Here is a 16,908-nt window from a genome sequence, read left to right as displayed (position 1 = left end):
TGAGTGGTGAGTGCAGAGTGCATAGGGAGGTGGACAGTTGGGATTTAGTTGTAAAAGCCGCCAAAGCCGCCACACCAATTCGGCAATTCCAACTCACATTCTGAGTTTCTAATTCGATCTCTCAAAAACACACCAACCAGTCTGGTTCGTTACAATCCATACCAAACCAAACAAGTGAGAGTGGTCACAGCAGTTACTTAAGTTGGTTTGGACGGCTGTGAGGTAGCTTGGGACATACGCCAATTATGAAGATGGAGTATAAATGGTATGATACCTTGTTGTGATAACTCATTTGTCCCTTCCAAGCAACCCAATGATTTTTTTAAGTCCCTTTCTTCACATGCCACCTACCAATTCTTTGCCTTTTTTGTTTCAAGTTTTCAATCTTTTCCTCGTCTTATATTATGATTTATGTATATGTGTCAGCTTTCGGCAAAGCTTTTGAGACCCACATCACATAATTGTGCTATCTTCATCCTAACAAGAAAGCGTTTCCTAGGCTAGCTTGTGTGAGGAGTGTGACTGAGCTAAGCTATTCCTTTTATGGGGTTTTCAAATTTGTAAAACGAAAAACTGTTATTGCAAAATGATACCAAACCGACCTTTAGTTTATTTTTTTCTCACTTAATTAAAGTTAATTACATATTAATTAAAGTTAATTAATTAATATGTAAGTTTATTTGTTGAGATCTAAGTGTACAAAATAATTAGGTTGGGAAATCTAATTAAGGTTTGTTGACTTTAGCTACTAAATTACAATGTTTTTTCATTATAACTACCAAAACGTTTTTGTCATTTCACTTTAGATACTAAATTTCAGTTTATGTACCAACTTTAAAAAACATAGTTATACTGAGCTGTGACTGTCTAACAGTCATAACTTTTTTATTGATTTGTTGTTTTTTCAATATTTACAAGGCTTAAACTTTAATGTTTAATGATTTTAATCTATAGAAAATTAGGATTAAATACCAAATATCAATAGTTTTTCAGCAAAACAGCAAGTTATGACTGTTCGACAGTTACAATTGTGACTGTTTCAAATTCATACAAATTTAAATTTTTTATAAGGGTTTAATGATTTTAATTTAGGTTTGGGGGATGAAGTCCTATAACTCATAAATTAAAAGGTCCATTGATTTTAACTACTAAATTTCAATAACTTTTTAGTTTAGGTACTAAAATTAAATAGCATTTTAGATTAGGTACTAGTTGAAAAGTCAAACAAATTAATAAAGTAAAAGGTATTAGAATTTACAAATATTACATCACATGCCACTATAATAAAAAAATAAAAAAATTTACATCACAAATATTACATTAATTTATACTATATTTTATTAAAAAAAATCAATCTAGTCACAACTTAACTGTGACTGTCTTGGTAAATTGAAAAAGACAACTCACATCACTATACTATATATTATTTTGAGTAAAAATATTGTTTTGACCTCTATTTATATTATATTGTAGTATAATTTCTCTAAAAAAAAATCAATTAAGTCACAACTTAACTGTGACTGTCTCACAATTTAGATGTGACTGTCGTTCAGTCATAACTAAATTTGAAGTTGTGAGTGTCGTACAGTCACAACTAAATATGAAGTTGAGATCACATTAGCAAATTGTCAAGATACTATAAAAGCTTCAAGGGCACTTTTGTCAAAACCTTATAAATTTTAACTAACACTCATCATATGTGGGCCAAAGGATAAAAATGTCAAATGAAAAAGGCTCAAATCAAAGGGGCCAACATATTTGTGACCTAATCTAAAAAACTATATTTAAATTTGGTAGTTTAATTGAAATATTATATGGTCTTCATGTTATACCAAAAAATTATTGGAATTTGGTATTTAATCCTAATTTTCTAAATTATATTTAGTTCACTCCAATATCTTACATGAAAACATAATATTCAAATCAAAGAATATTTTTTCAAAAAAAAAAAAAAAGGTTCTAATTTACCTTTTGAAGATATAATCATTAAAAGTTCTATTTTGCTCAACATATCAATTTCAACGAGCATTAATTCTTTTTTTTTTTTAGGTCAAAAACTTGCACTTTCATTCCATAAGCTAAAACAACCCAAAAGTGGGGTTACAAAGAGAAGGCTCGAAGCCAAGCTCAAACCGAGCAGGAACAGAAATAGAACCTAACCAAAAGGAGACAAAGACAACAAAACTGCCACAAACAAAAGTCAAGTACCCCAAAGAGAGAGCTACTAGTCACTGATGGTGCGCAGTGATAGGTTCTGAATTCGAAGGGCAGGGGAGGCCGTCGCGAGAAAAAAGGAAGACCAAAGAGGATGGAGGTCTATGGACTCAGGTAACGGGGCACATCCTTTTATAAGCTTTGGCAGCGATGAAATCTGTCGCCTGATTCGCAACTCTGGGCACCTAAGACCAAGACGCCGCATGGAAGGAAGATTGAGCTTGGTGAATGGCATAAATTAGTGGGAAGATTCTCCAATCAGTATTTGGAGTTGTTCTTGAAATAGCTTGAATGAGACTTTTACAATCAGATTCGAACAAGACACTGGTGAAATTATAGTCTTGGGCTAAAATAACTGCATCCAGAGCAGCAGTAGCTTCGGCTTCCAGAGCCGAAAACGCAAAGAAATGCCTAAAGAAGCCTGCCATGATGGATCCCAAGTTGTTTCGGGCTATCACACCCTTTCCGACTTCAATGTAAGGGGGTTCCAAGCCCCATCAAGGTTAATTTTTGTGAAACCCGATGGGGGGAACCCAATTCTGGCGAGAGGAAGGGGGGCAATAAAGGGTCTTGGTGGGGGCTCAAAAATAGGAGGCTTCAAGAGAGTAAAAAGACTTCTTTGGCCGTACAATCCGCACGGGAAGCAGCAGCTGTAGGGCAAGGCGGAACAGCTTCAAAAACAAATTTGCAACGCTCCTTCCAAATCTCCCAAATGAGGAAGGAAGAGATAGTGAGGAGTCGTTCATGGTCAGCTTTCGAAATATCTGCAAGAGAGGTTAGTAAAGAGAGCCATTGTTGAAATGAGGTGAAATTGCTATTCAGAACTCTATAAGATAGTCGGAGTAGAATCAGAAATCGCAGAGGTAGTCCCCACCCTGCCTGAGGGGGAATTAGGGAGCCACCGATTGTCCCAAATGTCAATGTTTGCACCATTTCCAACCTGCCAGATAACCCCCTTTTTGAAGTAAATCTCTCCCAACTAAAAGGCTACTCCACGCCCAAGACCTTTGCCTGCAGAGAAGAGGTCTCCCTCAGGATAATAAAGGCCTTTAATTACTCTTGCACAGAGGGAGTTAGGCTGGTTAATTAGCCTCCAACATTGCTTGTCCAGGAGGGCGTCATTGAAGGCAAATAATGACCTGAAGCCCATACCTCCATGATCTTTAGGAGTACAGAGGAAGTGCCAAGACTTCCAATGGATCTTAGTTTCAACATCAATCTGGCCCCACCAGAAGTTAGAGATGTGGGAATCAATTTCCTCACAAAGCACTTTGGGGAATTTAAAGCAATGCATCGGGTAGTTTGGGATAGCAAAGGCAATGGCCTTGATAAGGACTTCTCTGCCAGCAAGATTTAAAGATTTTTTCTTCCAGTCCTTTATTCGACTTAAAATACTCTCCTTGACAAAGCCCAGAGCCTTCTTTTTAGATCTGTCCCAAAGAGTAGGCAGGCCCAAATACTTGCATGGGTCTAGTGTAGCATTCACTTCTAGAATTGAGCACAAGCCAGTTCTAACTGTAGGGGGGTATTTAGGGAGAAAAAGACATTAGACTTGTGATAATTGACTAGTTGGCCCGAAGCTTCACAAAAGAGATTGAGGATAGATTTCAGCTGGCTACAGTTGAGAGCAGAGGCCTTAAGAAACAGGAGTGAGTCATCCACAAAAAAAAGATGAGAGATAATGAGACCCTGCTCACTTAGAGATATACCAGCAATCCTGTTATTAGAGACTTCCTTCGTAAGAATGGAGGAGAGAGCTTCAGAGACAAATAAAAAGAGATAAGGTGAGAGTGGATCTCCCTGTCTTAGGCCTCGGCTCGGATAGAAGTAATCACCTGAAGAACCATTGAGCATGACTGAGAAGGAAACAGATTTAACACAAGCCATAATAAGCCCCACCCATTGACTATTAAAACCCATCTTTAACATGGTAGCCTCTAAGAAATCCCACTCCACTCGATCATAGGCTTTATTTAAATCAAGCTTTAAGCCCATCTCATACCTCAAACCAGATTTCTTAAGTTTAAGGTGGTGAAAGGCTTCATGAGCAATCAAAATATTGTCTTGGATTTGGCAGTCAAGGACGAAGGCACTCTGATGAGGGGAGATAATATCGGAGAGGATTAAATTTAGCCTATTAGCCAACACTTTAGCCAGGATCTTGTAAGAAAAGTTACGAAGGCTGATAGGCCTAAATTGTGTCACCGATTCCGGGTCGGGGACCTTTGGGATCAGGACAATATTGGTGCGGTTCATTTCCAACAAGAGCTCTTTGTTGCCAAAAAAATCATGGGCTGTCCTATGCACAGTATCTTGCAAAATGGGCCAGAAACAATGGTAGAAGATACCCTGGAAACCATCAGGCCCAGGAGCCTTAGTTGCCCCCAGCTGCTGAGCCGCCACATTAATTTCCTCCGTAGTAAAAGCCCGGTTCAGGTCCAAATTCATTTGGGTGGTTACAACAGTAGGAATAAAGCTTAACACTTGGTCAACGAGCATTAATTCTATTTATTGTAGCATATCATGCAGAGTTGCAGACGGTTGGTCAACAATTCAGTCATTTCATATTTATGGTACAAAAACATGACTTCGGATGATCATACTATTTGTTACATCTTTTGTTTGTTCATTTTTTTTTTGACACATATTTTGTTAAGAACTTGAGACATTTTATTTTGATATTAAAAGAGTTTCCAACTTTTCGTTATTTGTTACTATTACATTGTTAAGATAGCACAAATGAATAATAACGGTATGCGATTGCTCACAATCAATTTTCAGAATGGCTTAGCAACTCGATCCCTGAATTTGTGCAAAGTACTAGAGAATATTGCAAATCTTTCTACCGTCTACACCCCAACTTTGAACATTTGATAGAAGGTTGCAAACATTATATTTACAAGTGCTACGTTTAGGCTGAGGCTGACACCTCAACTTTCAAGTTTCAACCACTCATGACTCGTTTACATAGAAGTACACATATGTTGACCAAAAAGAGAAAAAGAAGTGCACTTAACAGTTAACATAACAAGTAAATTAAGATGAGCATGAGCTAATTAACAGAAGGGTCCGAGTGTTGTTCTTTATGCTGCCTCTGCAAATCCAACTCTCATATTACCATAATCAAAGACAGTGTGGTAGCGACCCATGAAGACGTCTCCCAAGATCCTGCATTGCATTGGTACAGCGAGTGAGAATCAAACCAAAAGTTTTACCATAAACATGACTAACAATACGCTCGAGGCAAAATCGAGGATCGAATAATATGGTCATACCAGAGAGGTCCCCTGGGAGGAGGAATATCCATTGAAGTGAAGCCACTTATGCACTGTGCTTGAGGACCCTCACCCACCTTGAGTATGTACTGCTCAAACATACAGAAAATTGGCATAAGTGCAAAGGTAACATGCACTGCAACTTTAGGCATGCAAATCTATAACCTTGCTACTATACCCGTAAATCCACACAGCATGCATATGTCGTGAAAATGTACATCGACTATTGTTCAAGAAAGTATTGGTTTAATTACACTTCAAACACATTTTATTTTATTTATTTTATTTTTTTTAAAGAAGAGATATCATATTCTCCAATCTTAAAACTGAGGGAAGGGAGATGCAAACATATAGCTAAAGACAAGTTGGGATGCCATCATACCTCCTCTGGGGTGAGGTCAAAAACTTTACCACCAATGGTGAAGGAAACGGTAGGCATTGAAGAAAGACTTGTCTTTCTGCAGTCAACAGCTGATTGTCCCATTGGGCTGGGCATTCGATCACAAAGCTGCAGAGGTATAATACCATGGAGTCAGCAAGAGACACAATGCAAATAAGGATTGTTAAATCAAGGATCGTACAACTATTTTACCTCATTGACATAGTTCAATATACGATCTTGTGTCTGATTCTGCTTAAGCTGGTTTTCCATCCAGACAACTGCCATCTCACAAGCAGAGCATGAAGCATCACGAAGACTCCCAGAAGATTTTCTGCTGTTCTCATCCACCACACTCTCAATGCCCATGCTATACAGACACAATTATGAAACAATAAGTTTATTGCCCAAGCATATAGCAACAACAGTGACAAACATCACAGCTTTTGCTCCCTAATAAAATAAATAAATACACAGGAAATTCTAATAAAGCATTGAAAAGAAAAAATGAAGACAAGCACAAGAATATTAATAAAGAACGTCTTTTAGTCCTGACCTAACACTACGAGTCCCATCAAAGGTGCACAATCCAACTTGGGAGCAAATCTTCTTTGGTTGGGCCTGTAGTAGAAAGTATGCAAGAAAAAGTGAATTATGATCTTCTCCAGTCACGAGAACAAGGTAAAATTATTATTTAACTCACATATATCTGACAAGCAAAATTGAAAACTTGAATGGCATAAAAGCTACCTCAGCTAAGAGCAGATCCATAATGGTTTGTCCATACTGTTGAACAACTGCCTTGCATTCCTGGCTAACAACACCAGTGGCTCCAATGGCATGATTTATCATGGTAATCACAGTCTGAGAGAGAGAGAGAGAGAGAGAGAGAGATTAATCGATAAGAAAATCATTAACAAGAGTCGCAAAACTATACCAAACAATGCAGTTTATCTGCACTGATGAAAAATTTTAAAAAGCAAAGATTCAGAATTCTTATTTTCAAGGTTTATGATGGCAAGGTAGTGGGCGCAAACTGGCAAGGCTTCGAGACAGCCAGTTTCAAAGCCACCAAAGAACGTAGTACTAGCTACCCACTAAATGAATGTGACAAAGACTAACATTAACATATACAGGGTCATACATTCAATATTTAAAATACACCGTAACCAATGCACAAAAAACAGGAAAAGGAAATTGGAAAAAGAGATGTGAAAAAACAAAAGAGAATGAGAGTTAACATATGACTGCTACGGGAATATATGTTAGAAGAACATAATAGGCACAAGTACATCATTAGATCTTCAAACAGGAGGAACAGTCAGTTAACATGCTTGTAACTGCCATAGTTGTCATGTGTTGGGGCTAAATTCCTCCAGTACAAAATTGAAACCAGTTCATTTCTCATTTTGCTTCTATAACAATATTCAGCCTGAGAAATTAGAATGCTAACTGGAGCCAGCTTATCAAACAAGACCTAGATAAAATTATATCCCCAGAACCAGAAGATACAAACAAAAAATTGATCAACAGAAAAACAAAGTAATACCAGAATTACATACCGTTGGACCGGCCAAAAGAGAAGTTCCAGAATCGGCAATTGCGAAACAACTTCCAGTGCAATATCCTGAACAGCAGTATGCTTAACTTAGAAAAATATTCGCAGTCATACAAAAAAAAAAAGCGTGCTCGCACTTTTTATCCTATTTCTATGTGTTTTTCATTTGAACTGATGCTTTAGGCATCAATAGGGTACATACCAGTTGGTTTACCACTGATAAGAACATCACCCATGTCGAACTGTCATAGAGAGAGATGAGCAAGCAAAGAGGAAAATAAAAAGTAACAGATTTAAAAAAATGTATCAGACACTTCACATTGGATATAACTGTTTCAGTACCAACCTGCCAATAGCCTTTCTTCGTTACAGGAACATATGTGTGCTTGCCCTTGAAGTGATTTGGATCAACTCCTCCAAACACAATTTCACCCCCTTCATCTTCTGCTGAATTACGATTGAGCCAAAAGGAGAACACTGGCTCCTTGATAAGACCTTGCTCAATCATGTTGTACCTAAATGACATTCATGTCTCCCATCTCAAACACTGAAAGCTGAATTATGTAATACAATGAGAAAACCAAAGATACAAATGAATACCACACTGGGACAGCATTTCCAACTGAAATCTCTTGAAATCCAAGTCCCAATAAACCATCAAACTTGGCGGCCAAAAATGTGAGACCAGGTTCACTAGTTGCTTCGATAAATTCCTGATAATGATCAACAGTAGTGAGTACAGTTAAATCACAACACTAGACTTGTGAAGGGGGGAGGATTTGGAATTATGATTACCTGGTTCTCTATGACGAGGTCCCCAACTTTAACGTTGTCATTACTAAAGAAACCTGAAATAGCTCCAGTACCATACTGGATAGAAGCAGACTTCCCTGCACAGTACCAGACAGTATTTCACTATACAGTTAACACAAAAAATATATATATATTGCAGCATTTGTATGGTAACTGTCCTATCACACCCAATACAACTTTGGATCGTCAAATAGTTTGTACTAAAGGACTATGTTGAACCAATCATGTTATGAGCCTAAAATAACTCAAAGAACTGTCTACTAAAAAAATGTGACTCCTACTGTGAAGAGTAGTCAAGACCTTAATCTGGATTCTGGATCAGATTTTTAAACACAAAAATTGTTCTATACCGAAGTCGTGGCAAAATTAAGATGCCATCATAGAACTAGTTTACAAGCCTGCTTTTACTTTAAAATGATGACACATATGTTTAGAACCCATTATGGATGAGGACAGAAAACAAACCATTCTTCTGGTATGTACTCGACTGGCCTGATTTGTACTTGGCATGGAAGTAACATGCAACCTGCACCCAAGTGAAAAACCAGGATCTTGTTATCTCAGACCAAGTTCTTTACATATCCAAAAAATTTGATTTCATTACATTTACAGCAAATATAAATGTTAAGGCATACCGAAAAATAACATTTGTTGGATGGAACCCACAGATTAGAGCTACCGGTGTCAAAAATTACAGTGAACGGCTGAGGGGGAGTACCAATACCAATCTCACCAAAGTACTGAGCATCCAAGTAGTTCTTTAATGTGACAATATCAACATCCTCGGAATCTCCGACATTAGAAGGGAGACGATACTTTCTAACAGAAGCTCTCAAACCCTCTCCGTTCTTGGATTCAAGCCGAGCAGCAGCCCGATTGTTTGGATCCAATTTCACCTTTTTCAGTCCAATCCTAAACAACCCATCATTGGGTGCAGAGGAGACATGAGAAAACAACAAGCTCGAAAGGAACAGAGACAACACCACCGCTTTGAAGATGGTTTCCATATTCACCTATAAATCCAAAAAGAAATTAATGAAAACAACTCATTCTGAAACACGAAAACAATGTTCAAATCCCAGATATTCGAAATACAATATTTGAAAGCAACCTGAGGAGTTTCAATAGCCAAACAATCAAACAAACAGTATACGGGGCCAAATTTATTATTTTTTCGTTTTTTTAACATAAAAACCTTTTTTTTTTTACACATGCATTTTGGAAATGTTCTCACCAAAATTCACTGAACAATAATAATTTTAATTTCTAGAGAACTTATTAATAAATACAAAACACTCAAACACAAACATGCACACCTCGATCAAACTAAAAACCACTTACACTATATGTTTCAAGTCAGCCCAAAAAAAAAAGGTCAATGTAAAGTGTAAACTAAGAGCTAAAACGAGAAACCATTAATTTCTAGCAGAAAATAGAAACCATAAATTTCTATCAAAATAAAAGAAGCCATTGCTCACTGCCATATTACAGAAAATATAAGCAAATAATCTGAAAAATTACAATACGGAAATAAATAAATAAAAATCACCGATTCTATCGTCGCAGGCTCGCAGCAGAAGAAGAGAGAGAGAGAGAGAACCAGAGGAAAGTTGGTGAAGAAAAACGAAACAGAAAACAGACTTTAAACTAAGAAAATTTGAGAGAAAGGGAGGGACTAGAAACCGACGTGTCACACTGTGCCTGACCCAGTGGGGCCCAGAGAAGCTCATACCTATATTGCGTATTGCGGTAATGCCTTTTAATCTGAGCCGTCCGTTGGTGAGCTTTAACCGTCGAGATTCCGGGACGGTGTGCAGCACGCTGCGTCAGAATCACGATGGTCTCGTTTCGGAACGGTTGGCAAGATGAACGGTGATTAAGGGTTAAGGGAATATCCGACGGTGGGTCCTTGAGATAAGAGGTGGGGTTTGTTTTTTGTGCCAGGAAAACAACGCGGGAATATAGTAATAGGTTACTTGCAACTGAAGGCTTACGTGTCATGGACGCATGCGGTTTTTTGCGTTTTGGTTGCTTTGGCACGCGACACCTCCTCCTTTCTGACGTACCTACTTGGCCAAGTTTGGGGCCCACCGTCAGGTGTTGGGTGCACATAAAAGTATAAAACCCACAACTGGTATCAAATTATGAATCAAATAATAACTATGATTATGAATCAAATAAGAAAAATTATGATTAAAACTCTTATAAGTTATAATAAATACCATTATGTTCATGTTAATGGTACTTACGTACAATAGTATTGTTTTCTTTGAGGGACAGATTTTGAACACCAGTGAATTTATTGCCTTTACTAGTTGAATTTAATAAATTTAACTATTGCTGCTCATGATTGCTCAAAAATGTATTCCTCATCTAACAGAAAAAATTGAGTTATGGTGGGGAAGGGATTGGACAAACGAAAATATAATGAAGAGGTTTCCTACAAGCAAAGAGGTCATTTGAACCTCAAATTGTCCAAAATGATCATGCAAGGTAGCCTACATGTCCAAATTGCCCAAGGGTGAAGGGTAATTGCTGAGTGCAAGCAAGAAAATGGTCCTCTTCAAGGCAAAATTGTCCTATACTTTTCCTTTTTATCCCTTATTTTAAGATGGATGACCACTCTTTTAGGCCTTCAAAATCTAGGGGTTTCCAAATTTATTAGGTCTATCAAGAAAATAATTGGGTCATTTGAAGCCCACCATTGGTTGGCCTCAACTAGTTTGGGCCCAATTAGAATAGGTTTCAAATTGAGTAATCGACCAGAATGGGCTTTTTATTGTTTCAGTCTAATCATATATGGAAAAAATTTAAGAGAAACTCGATCCAAATGGTTTTGGGCTTGTAGCTGTAGGAAAGCAAACATGACCTAGTTGGATTAATCCTTTCCACCGTTTGTTAATTTGTTTTGGAGCAATTTATTTAAGAGATAATTAAACTTAGATTCGTTCGAATAACAATTTTTAAATAAAAATCGGTATGTTTTAAAATTTATAAAAAAATCATTTTAATTCATAATAAAGTTCTTTAATTTATAAGAATTTTTTTTTAATTCATAATAAAGTCTTTTTAATTTATAAGAAAATCTTTTTAATTCATAATAAAGTTCTTTCGAATTAAAGGGTATTTCCTCTCCTATGGTGTAGAATAGACTTTGTATCTGCCCAAAATTTTTGAGTTAAAACTTAACATATAACCGTCAAAGAAGAAAAATAAAAAAACTTGATTAAAAACCATAAATCACTACCAGTTTTAGTGTTAAAAAGACTTATAAAATGAGTTAAACTCTAAATCTCTCTTTATTGAATGCTATAAAAGGAGATTATGGACCTAGCTCAAAAGTAAGGCCTGGAGTTGGACCAGACTATGCTTCTCGTCTCATGTGCTTCTTCTTCTCATCTTAATCCTAATAGTGAAGTTTGGTCCAATATATCTATGGGCAGGTGTCTTTCTCTCCGAGAAAAACTTGTATAAGACGGGTGTATATACATTCAATGTGTCTCTCTCATTACGTGATATCTTATCATGTGATGAGAAAATTAAACACTTAAAACATATACATCCCTCTCATACATGAAAACTCTTTTCTATTTGCTTTCATTTTCGTGGAAGACAAAACGAACCAGCTGAGTCCACAAAGACCCTCTGGAAGCTAGAATGCTCCTTTGCCTTTAGGCCCTTTATTCTCAATTAGAAAGATACCAAAGACGCAATGGACAGATTTGACATTCTCTCGTAATTTAAAGTGTGAACGTACCCAAAAGATCCCAAACTCTTCAAAGGTGAATAAGGGAAATAAAAATGTGTATACTGTTCAAAAATCAATTCTTCGATCCATACAATTCTTATGTTGATAATTAAACTATTTGATTAATTCAATTAATGGTCTAGCTGTAGTTAGGCTGTTAATGTCAAAACTCTTTCAAATCAATTACAGTAGTAGTAGTAGTAGTCCAAAATATCCAACTGCGCACGTTCGCATGTCATATCTATAAAACTCATTTGTCAAATATGATATCCCTTTCACGGTGGATCCCCATTTCTTCAGGTCAAGAATGCATATACAAGTTACAAGAAAGATCTTGAGACGATGAGACTGGTCTTCTCGCTCACATGCAAGTTCATAAAGACTTCCACTTCCTTGTTCCTACCCACCATCAACCATAATATGAACATAGAATTTTCTGTATAATACCGTGAGTCCATAATTGACAAACTGTTTCTAACATGACAAAGTAAATTCCTCAAAATTAGTACACCCAAAAAAACAAATTCCTCAAAATTCATTAATTACAAATGTATTTAATGTTATATATTATGTGTTTGTTCTACTTTGAATCACGTCGACGTGGTACTGTTCCAACATGGGCCCACTATATGTTTCTTTCATCTTGAATGACGTGTGTACTAGCCGAATTATTGGCTCTAATGCCACTTGTTCGGTAACGAACCATTGTGTGCTCACTACTAATATTACTCCTGTAGCGATATTATTTTTAATTTAATCATCATTTACATATGTATAGGGTTTTATCTTGAAAGATCTTATATATTATAAATTGTTGTATCACTTTTTTTATGTGAAATTTCTTTTCACAACCATATCTTAATATCAAGCGACATAATTTCAACATATATAAAGATAAAAAAATATATTTTTTTACATGCCATGACTTTTAGAGTTTTCTCATATTTATGATTTTCTATGAAGGTGAATTGAACATGAAGGCGTTGATACTTGATAGACAGAGTCATTAAAGAGTAAAAGATGGTTGTACGGAGGATGAGGTACGGTTGCAGCCCACAATGCTCCACGTTTGGTTTTGGTTAATTTTCCCAATTTAAATATATATACATGCCAATTAAAGAATTCACATGATTGGATTGGATTCATTTGATTCAATGGCAATGACGTGATGTCAAACTAAGTGTACACAAAGTCAACAACGCATCCAATTGAATAATAGCAGCCAACTATCCACGAAACTACTACCCAACAAAGTTAATCAATGGCTAGCAGCTTGCTTAACTTTTTCTTTATTTGTATGAATTTGACTTCCTCAGTCCTGTCTCTCTCTTTCTCCTCCTAACTTATTCATCAATATCATTTTCATTCATTAATTTAAGCCATACGTAGTTTCCTGGAAGTCTCTGCTAAGTCTATGGTTTTAGTTAGCTAGGTCCATATATGGTTGATGCCTGATGGTCCATGGATGTAGCTAGTACACCATTCTTTACGTGTCAGATAGAAATGGCCGAATTCGTTGACTGCACCTAGCTTGCTCAAATGAGAATATACCACCAAACGCCACATTAATTAATCTCTTTTTTTGGTTTTTTCTTTCTGGGTTTTCTTGTAATTAAACGATCATTTATATCTGTCTGTCTTCGATGGCTGTGGTGTTAGTCAAGGTTGTTTCAGATATTAATTAGAGTACAAGAAACATGTAGTACACTTGTCATCATATATATATTGATTGGAATAGTAAATACATAGATACATACATAATAATTTGTGTGTATTTACTGAAAAATTTGAATCAAATTATTCAGAAGGAAACAAATAAGAAAGAAAAGAATGAAGAGTTATGTAACTGGTCTCTAACTTAACCCTCACCCCCACAAGAAGAACAAAAGGTATATGAACATGTTAAATCTCGTACGTTCTCGACCCCAAAAAAAAGAAAAAAAGAAGAACCTGATTGACACCAAGAAAAAGAACAAATTAACAAAAACAATAGATCCCCACTAATTGTAATTTAATTTCCTGGGAAACTGCTGATTTTGTTGCTGTTGCTGTTGTTGCTTGTGGTGGTGTTGTTGTTGCCGCCATTGCTGTTGTTGGAGGTGGTGGAGTTGTTGTTGTTGGCATTGTTCGGATGAGATGATCCGCCAATGATGGAGGTGATGGCGGCGGCAAGAGCGGCCGTGAAGGTTGGATCGGCAGTGATAGCCGCCGTAGCAGCACTCACTGTGTCAGCAAATGAGGCCACACCACCGGGCTGATGGTGACTTTGGTGCAATTGTTGCGGTTGGGAGGACCCCATTAAATCCTGAGACAACTGAAGCCCAGAAAACTGAGACTTATTATAAAGCGCTTGTCCAAAAACTTGAGGCAATGAAGGGGTTGTTGCTGATGACCCAAAGTTCTGGGGCTGCCCTGGGAAATTAGGGACCTGAAACTGGGCATGTTGTGGTGGTCTTTGGAACTGTAGTGGGGTTGTAGTGAGGTCTAATGTGACAGTTGGGAATGGGGCCGAGGCTGAAATTGTTGCCACACTTGATGAGCATGGAAGAATAGCTCTGGCTAGCAAGTTGTTTGGGTTCATAATCCCATCTGCACTTGACATGGACCCCGAAAGCAACATGCTAGCTGCTGCTGTGGTGGTTGATGCCATGGCCATTGCAGCAGGAGGCAGTGGGTGGTTGTGGTTGCCTTCATAGGTTGTTATCAAAATAGTTCGATCCTCAGCACAGCGCTGTACTTGTTTGCGAACTGGACATCCAACGGCCATAGTACACCGGTAATATGCCCGAGGACATGGGTTTCCCTTCGCCATTTTTTGTCCGTATTTTCGCCATTGGCATCCATCAGTAATCTGAAAATAACCCATCAATAAATTGATATTAATATTAATTTTATAGAATTCCGAGTAATTTCATATTTGAATAAATGAAACACTGTCACATTATTTAGTACTTACCATAGGAGCTTCGGATCTGGCTCGAACTGAGACACGGGCTTTCCTCATGGTGGCCTCGGTGGACTGATCAATTGGCTTGTCATTAGGTGGAGAGTTGAGTTTGGGGACCTTGTTGGGCACCCAGCCGCCTTGGGATTCAGATTCAGGACTCTCTTCCCTGCCAACCCTTTTGCCATCTCGGAAATTAGGCGAGACAATCTGATGATCTTTTTTATTCTTCACATGATCTTTTGATGGAGCAACTTCATGAACAGTCTGATGAGCTGATGAAGCTGATGGGGTTCTGGCTTCTGATGAGGAATTGGAAACCTCATCCGCTGCTGTCTCGGCTGTGGCCCTGCTGGGCCCCAAATTTAGAAACTGTCTTGGCACCAGTCCTCCTCCATTAATCTCATGTTTCTTATGATCTTCAGATTTTACTCCTTCGACATTCTGAGCATACCAAAATTAAAGAATAATTAGTCAAGCGAATCGAAGATGTTATAGATATATTTTATATTAATCAGGTATTGTCCATGAGATTTGAATTCAAGACTTCCTCCCACTAATTGGAATCAATGTTGTTACATATATGTTTAGACTCTAATTAATTAAGAAAGTGAATGAATTAGTACCTGATGATCTTGGTCTTGGGAGGTTTCAGGTGCTGCTGTTTGATTTTGTTGCTGCTGTTGTTGCATGACTGCCACAAGGTGCATCTGTAAAGCACTGTAGTTGTTAGTCACTTGAGTAAGCATGTCTTTCAGCCTCTGGTTTTCAGTATTCATACGTTGGAGCTCCACTTGCAACTGTGCTAGCTGATCATCATCAACCAAATAAATATTTAATTAACTCATTAATTAATTACATGGGTCGCCCTTAAATTGAAAATGAAAAGCAGATATCTGATCATGTTCTCAACTGGGTGTGCATCTAATTGAGAAATTAATATTTCTTACCTCCTGATTCTTTGGTCTTTTATTATCCACATGATGAGATGAAATCCCATCATCCACCATTGATTGGTCACTTCCGGTGTTGGCAGTGACAAGGTGCAAACCAGTCTATATTTAGATCCAAAAATAAAAGAAAAATAAGTCCATGTGGTAGATATATTAATTAATGAAGCTTAGCTAGATTGAATAATTTTGTACAAAATTGAAATGGGTAGTAGCTAGTGCTTACATTTACATCGGAAGCAGACCAATTCTCCTTCTTGACACTGACAGAAGTATTATTGGTTTTGAAATCTTGATGATGATCATGATCAGTCTTGAGCTTGTTCTTATCAGAAAAGAAGTCCAACTCATCCACAACCACCCGATTCATGTTGGATGGTGCTGGAGCAGGTTGGTCTTCCCTGCACCCAAGTTTGACCGGGAATTCAATCCCTTGAAACATGACCCTTTCGCCAGCAAAGAGATTGGCTTTGATCTGCTTATTGTTATGGTGATGATGATCAAGCTGAAGTGAAGCCGCAGCAGGGGGAGGCTTGTTGAGGAAGTAGCCGAAGGAATCGGAATCAAGGGTGAGACCCCATCCTTTGTCCATAAAATTATGTATTGATTGATGAACAGATCGAAAGAAGCAGTAGTGGAAAATTAAGAGAGAAGAGGGAGAGGCTTTAAACAGTAGGGAGAGAAGAGAGGGGTGTGTGTGTGGGTGACGGAAGTCTGTCAAGTCTTTTTACCGGTGCAAGGTGCTCGCCTATAAAAAGGGTGTGGACGTAGACTTGGATTTCTGAGACGAGAAATTCATGGGATTTGGATGACTTGGCTTGCGTCAGATGGTGCGTCAGTCTGCCATCTGTCAAACCGGGCCACCCGTTTCCCCTTTAATACCCGACCCATGTTCCACATTTCGTCAACAATGAGTTTGACTCGTTCCCGCAAAATCAATAGAAAAGTGAGAAAGAAATGAATCCAATCCCACCGCCCCGAAGTGTGCGGCGCGTTCCACGTGAGGAAATAATATAAAGGCCAAATA

The 16,908-nt window shown here is 37.7% G+C and overlaps 2 protein-coding genes across 2 annotated transcripts; both read right to left on the bottom strand.

Annotated features, from left to right (window-relative positions):
* Positions 1–5,053: 5,053 nt before the first annotated feature.
* Positions 5,054–9,833, bottom strand: APA1 (aspartic proteinase A1). Its single transcript, XM_086230155.1, has 14 exons — positions 9,789–9,833; positions 8,875–9,252; positions 8,705–8,765; positions 8,222–8,316; positions 8,027–8,139; positions 7,773–7,941; positions 7,629–7,668; positions 7,431–7,495; positions 6,619–6,732; positions 6,425–6,489; positions 6,082–6,238; positions 5,872–5,997; positions 5,490–5,578; positions 5,054–5,382 (listed from the first exon to the last, which is right to left on the bottom strand). The coding sequence occupies exons 2-14, from the start codon at positions 9,244–9,246 to the stop codon at positions 5,298–5,300; spliced, it is 1,551 nt and encodes a 516-aa protein (XP_086086281.1). The 5' UTR covers positions 9,247–9,252; positions 9,789–9,833; the 3' UTR covers positions 5,054–5,297.
* Positions 9,834–13,687: 3,854 nt separating this feature from the next.
* On the bottom strand, positions 13,688–16,607 carry LOC147298525 (putative WRKY transcription factor 31). The gene is made up of 5 exons (XM_086238577.1): positions 16,108–16,607; positions 15,882–15,986; positions 15,558–15,740; positions 14,944–15,375; positions 13,688–14,838 (listed from the first exon to the last, which is right to left on the bottom strand). The coding sequence occupies exons 1-5, from the start codon at positions 16,471–16,473 to the stop codon at positions 13,999–14,001; spliced, it is 1,926 nt and encodes a 641-aa protein (XP_086094703.1). The 5' UTR covers positions 16,474–16,607; the 3' UTR covers positions 13,688–13,998.
* Positions 16,608–16,908: the final 301 nt, after the last annotated feature.

This window comes from Dryas octopetala, chromosome 1, assembly GCF_963921425.1.
Source record: "Dryas octopetala chromosome 1, drDryOcto1.1, whole genome shotgun sequence".
Lineage (NCBI taxonomy): Eukaryota > Viridiplantae > Streptophyta > Magnoliopsida > Rosales > Rosaceae > Dryas > Dryas octopetala.
Note: the sequence above shows the minus strand (reverse complement) of the source record. Positions and strands in the feature narration are given on the sequence as shown.